Genomic DNA, 5,273 nt, shown 5'->3' on the forward strand with positions numbered 1-5,273 from the left:
TCTTCTTCCTGCTGCAGCTCGTCTTCTTTGCGGTATTGTCTCTCCCGCTCCTGGCGCCTTTTCTTCTCCCGTTCCTCTCTCAGCAGCTGCTCTTCCTCCTGCTGCAGCTCCTCTTCCTCGCGGTATTGCCTCTCCAGCTCCTGGCGCCTTCTCTTCTCCCTTTCCTCTCTTAGCAGCTGCTCTTCCTCCTGCTGCAGCTCCTCATCCTCCCGGTATTGCCTTTCCCGCTCTTGGCGTCTTCTTTTCTCCCGTTCCTCTCTCAGCAGCTGCTCTTCCTCCTGCTGTAGCTGCTCTTCCTCGCGGTATTGTCTCTCCTGCTCCTGGCGCCTTCTCTTCTCGCGCTCCTCTCTCTGCAGCTCCTCCTCCTCCTGCTGCTGCAGCTGCTGTTCCTTTCTCAGCTGCCCTCGTAGGGCTGGCTTGGCGTACAGTGTGTGGTGGCGTCTCTTCCTTTCTTCTTCTAGTTGCCACCTCCATTTTTGGTCGGGGCGCTGCTCCGGGCTTCGCCTCCTCTCCTGATCCTCCTGGGAGCCGTACCCCTCTTCCTGGAGCTGTTGGGCACGCTCCCGCCGCTGGAGCTGCTCCTCTTCCTCCAGGAACTGCAGCTCTTTCTCCCTCTCGCGACGCTGGCGGCGCCGCTGCTCCTTCTCCTCCTCCTCCTCCTGGAGAAACCGTTGTTCCCGCTGCTGGCGCTCCTCGGCTCTCAGCTGCCTCTCCCGCTGAGGCAATGAGGGCCTGGCCGACAGCCTCTGACGGCCCCTCTGGCGCTCTTCCTTCGCCTGCCACTGCCAAGTGAAGTCCCGGCGCTGCTCCTCTTCCTGCTGCTGCCGGCGAGCCGGTTCCTCCTCCTGCCATTGCAGCTCACGCTCCCGGCGCCGCCTCTTTTCCTCCTGCTCTTGACGGCGCCTCTGTCCTTCCTGCTTGCGGGGCCTCGAGTAGACTTTGCTTTGCCGTGCGTCGGCCTCGCTTTCTAGCTGCCACTGCCACTTCGGGGTCTGGCTCTTAATCCGCTCCCGAGCCTGTTCCTGCTCCTCCTCAGCCAGCTCCTGCTCGCGCCTCAGCCACTGCTGGCGCCTCTCTTCCAGCTGCTTGCGCCTCTCCTCCTGCTCGAGTCTCTCCTCCTCCTCGCGCTTCAGCAGGTGATCGCGCCTCTCGTCCTGCTCGCGCTTCAGCCGTTGCTCGCGCCTCTCCTCCTGTTCGCGCTTTAGCCACTGCTCGCGCCTCTCTTCCTCCTCCCGGCGCTTCAGCTGCTGCTGGCGCCTCTCCTCCTGCTGGCGCGTCTCTTCCTCCTGCTCGCGCTTCAGCCGCTGCTCGAGCCTCTCCTCCTGTTCGCGCTTCAGCCACTGCTCGCGCCTATCCTGCTGGAGCCTCTCCTTCTCCTCGCGCTTCAGCAGCTGCTCGCGACTCTCTTCCTCCTCCTGGCGCTTCAGCCGCTGCTCGCGCCTCTCCTGCTGCTCGCGCCTCTCCTGCTGCCCCTCGCGCTTCAGCCAATGCTCGCGCCTCTCCTCCTCCTGCTCGCGCTTCAGCCGCTCCTCACGCCTCTCCTCCTCCTCCTCGCGCTTCAGCCGCTCCTCGCGCCTCTCCTCCTCCTCCTCGTGCTTCAGCCAATCGCGCCTCTCCTCCTGCTCGCGCTTCAGCCGCTGCTCGCGCCTCTCCTCCTGCTCGCGCCTCTCCTCCTCCTGCTCGCGCCTTAGTTGCTGCTCGCGCCTCTCCTCCTCGCTCTCGCGCCTCAGCCTTTGCTGCTGCTGCTCTTCTGCCTGGCGCTCCCTCTTCAGCTCTTGCAGCTCCAGCTTCTGTAGCTGCTCTTCTTCCTCCTGGAGCTCTCTTTGCAGCTGCGGCTCTTCTTCCTGCAGCTTCTCTTCCTGCCGAAGCACTCTCTCGCGCTTCCTCCACTCTTTCTCTTCTTCCTCCTGGAGCACTCTTTCTTGCCGCTCTCGCCTTTGCTGCTGCTTCTCCTCGCGGCGCTCCCTCCTCAGCTCCTGCAGCTCCCGCCTTCGTTGTTGCTCTTCATCTGGAAACGCCTCAGTTGCGTGACCCTTGCACCTCTGCAGCTGCTCTTCCTCTGCACGGCGCTCTTCCTGTTCTTTCCATTCTCGCCTTTGCCGCCATAGCTCCTCGTCACGGCGCTGCCTGTCGCGCTGCTCAAGTCGCTCTTGTTTCTCACTTTGCTCCTCTCCCTCAGCGAGCTCCCTCTCCTGTTCCTGCCTCTTCTGCCTGCGTCGTTGCCCAGGTTCTTCTTCCAGTTGTCTGTCCCGGGACTCGAATCTCCTTTGGTCTTCTTCTTGCCTGCGATCTTGTAACAGGCTCACCTTTCCGTCACACCGGGCTCGCTTCTCCTCATCCAGTCCCGTGGCCTGGCCGAGAGCATAGTAACAAGCTTGAGCCAATTTGAAAATAAGTAGGAGGAATTCGTTGAAATCGACACGCCCATTACGGTCACGATCCAGAAGTTCCAGGATCAGATCTACCGTCTTGGGGTCATGTGGTCTCTGTAAAAAGATGAAAAAAAATTTTTTACAATGTACTATCTACAGGTGATAAAATTGTTTTCACACATGATATATTTTATGCTATGCTGACATTCAAGAGACATTCAGAGCAATTAGAAAAATGTCCAGTGTGTATCAAGTCTTGTCCCCGTGTAAAATGTGAACCCTCATTTTAAAGCATATATTCGTTTGAAATTTTTGCAGCTCGTAATTTAGTGCTGACCAAACTGGAGGATGCAGGAAGAGAGACACAGAGTAGAATAACGGGTAAGCCTAAGCACCTTAGAGGCAGAGCTTGAGGTGAAGATTCAAAACAGCCTCGTGAACTTGTGTGTAAAATTAACAAAGCTACTCAACCTCAAGAAAGAATAACACAAGTTCGCTTTAATTGAGTAAGAATGAACTCACCCTTGAGAGAGATACAATGGAAATTTATGAAGATTTGCAGTAGCCATTTCTGTCTGAAGCAGCTAGTACTCTTGATTTGGTTTCTATTCCATATTAGAAAACAGAACAAAACATTTACGGGTAGCACCATTTCAGTAGAGATCAGGCTGATCTCAGTTTTGAAATTTGAAAACAAATTTAAGTTCCTCCAAGTCTAGTTTGATTTGACATCTTTTGTGGTAATGTCCCATGAAGAGCTCATTCACGTGGCCATGCGGTCAAGTACATGAAATACTTTATTATTCAGACTGCAATGCCAAGTTAGTACCTTCTGACTCAGAAATGAATGGGGGATGTAGTGTAGATCTGTCATGGTGTAAAATGAATATAAAGCCACCATTCCTTGCTCTGGTCTCCTCTGAGAATAAATCTCATAGCCTCAAGTCAATAGATCTCATTTTCTTGTTAGTTCTTACCCGAAGGACAGCTCCAAATTCCCTTTCGAGGAGGTTCTTCAGGTCTTTCTTAGTTAATGCTGCTCCATCACAATCATGTGAGACATATTGATTGAAAATTTCAGTGATGTCACAGATGCTTCTCAGAAGTGGTGACATTTTTTTTCTTTCCTTCAAGTGCAAGTAAACCTAGAACAATAAAACAAGATCCAAAATCAAAATCCCGTTTCTGCTCTTGGGAAAGTTTCATTCACACTATTTCAGGCAGATACCTAAATAATTTGAATTTACAGCGGTATTTTCCACCTGGACTTTCAGAGCATTTTAATCTTTGAATATTGTATCAGAAAGAGAAAGAGTGATCCTGAGAAATTCCAAGCCAGGGAATCATCTTCAGACTGTCCTGTTGTCAGTTTTTGATTGTCCACCCAATGTGGATTATCTGTCCTTTTCTTCTCTCTTTCTTCCAGCTCTCCACCATATTTCAGAGTAGAAAATAAAGAGAGGAATGCAGAAATTAAAATTTTATATATTTCTACACACCTTCCTTTAAAGTTGAGCAAAGAGGACAGGTAAAACCCAAAAGATGAAGGAAGACTTGAGAATATCTTAAAGTGGTTAGAGGCCATGTCAGCAAAACATTTAGAAGAAGATAGAACAATGAAAAGAGAGTATGAATGATTCCCCAACATTATAGTCCATAAAGGATTTAGGACTCTTATAGAATATCATTCATAAGTCAACAATTCAAAGATTAAATAGTACTTCTTCCTAGTCAAAAGATGACATTGTAACATTCAGATACACACGTGCAGAAAACAGACAGTGTATGTTACCCGCCTCAACTCAGATTTAGTACAGATATTCGGATACTGAAGTATTGAAAGCTTCTGAGAGGTCCTTTCTAAACCAAACTGAATCCAGAAAACTGAATGATATTGGTTTTGTTAAACCCAAATGCATCATTGGAATCTTGGCTTTTTATAAAACATTAGCCAGCAGTAGATCGATGTTATAAGAATACATAGAATGACTTTGCTGGTGGAATATGTCTAGTGGATCATCTAGCTAACTTCTTTATGTACTTCTCAACTCCAATACCTTAAATACTGTGACTGTATGAAGATGGCCCATATTAGGTAGAACCAATGTAAAAGAGAACAGAAGGGTAACAAACTTTTGAGATAGCAGTTTTTAGGAAGATGAACCCTATCAGAGCCCACATGATCATCCTTGATGTGCAAAAGTATAGAGTTCAGAGCCCAGGGAGAAGGGCCATGCTTCAGTTCAAGTGATGGCTCCAACCATAAGAAGATGGGATAGAGTTAGTGAAAGTTTATTTATCCCTGCAAAATACTGATACCTTCTGGTACATAGAACCTCCCCCCATATCCCAACATCTGAAGTAGCTATAAAAATGGAGAATCATAAAGAAGACCACGATCCCACAGAATGGGACTTACCCACTTCACCAGAGGAAGAAGTTGAGTGCTCGCTGACACCACGGGGCAAGTGTACTGGGTAACTGGGAGCTGGGCCTTTTATAGGGATTTTAATTGTGCCCTGGAAAGCAACTTGGGAAGGAGACACCCACTCTGTGGGATGGCCTGATTCATTCCTAACCAAGCCCAGCTCCACCTCTGTCTCCACAAATGGCTTGTTTATCTCACTATTTGCTCACGTAGCTATTTGGCATGAGGTTCACAGACCTTGCCTCCTGACAGTCACGGTACTGGCCCCACCTAACATGAGAGGGTAGAATATTTGGCAGAATCTCCAATTTTCTTTAATTGTTAAAACTAAATTAAATAATAAAACAAAGGTATTAAATGTTCACAATCTGAATTGATTATTACTTCACTACAAAGGAGTAAACTCTAAGCCATTTACTTTGTAAAAGATACAATCTCTAGTTTGGGATTAAGCAGAAACTTTGAAATAAACT

At 49.2% G+C, this 5,273-nt stretch overlaps 1 protein-coding gene across 1 annotated transcript in view; it reads right to left on the bottom strand.

The window, feature by feature from the left end:
• The window catches only part of TCHH (trichohyalin), a 9,029-nt gene extending 4,191 nt beyond the window's left edge, over nucleotides 1-4,838 (bottom strand). Inside the window, exons 1-3 of the mRNA XM_011937965.1 lie at nucleotides 4,792-4,838; nucleotides 3,350-3,517; nucleotides 3-2,486 (exon numbers count right to left, since the gene is read on the bottom strand). Coding sequence (XP_011793355.1) covers nucleotides 3-2,486; nucleotides 3,350-3,487 — 2,622 coding nt within the window. The 5' untranslated portion in view covers nucleotides 3,488-3,517; nucleotides 4,792-4,838. The remainder of the gene's footprint in view (nucleotides 1-2; nucleotides 2,487-3,349; nucleotides 3,518-4,791) is intronic.
• Between the last annotated feature and the right edge of the window lie 435 nt (nucleotides 4,839-5,273).

Source organism: Colobus angolensis, unplaced genomic scaffold, assembly GCF_000951035.1.
Source record: "Colobus angolensis palliatus isolate OR3802 unplaced genomic scaffold, Cang.pa_1.0 Scaffold169, whole genome shotgun sequence".
Taxonomy (NCBI): Eukaryota; Metazoa; Chordata; class Mammalia; order Primates; family Cercopithecidae; genus Colobus; species Colobus angolensis.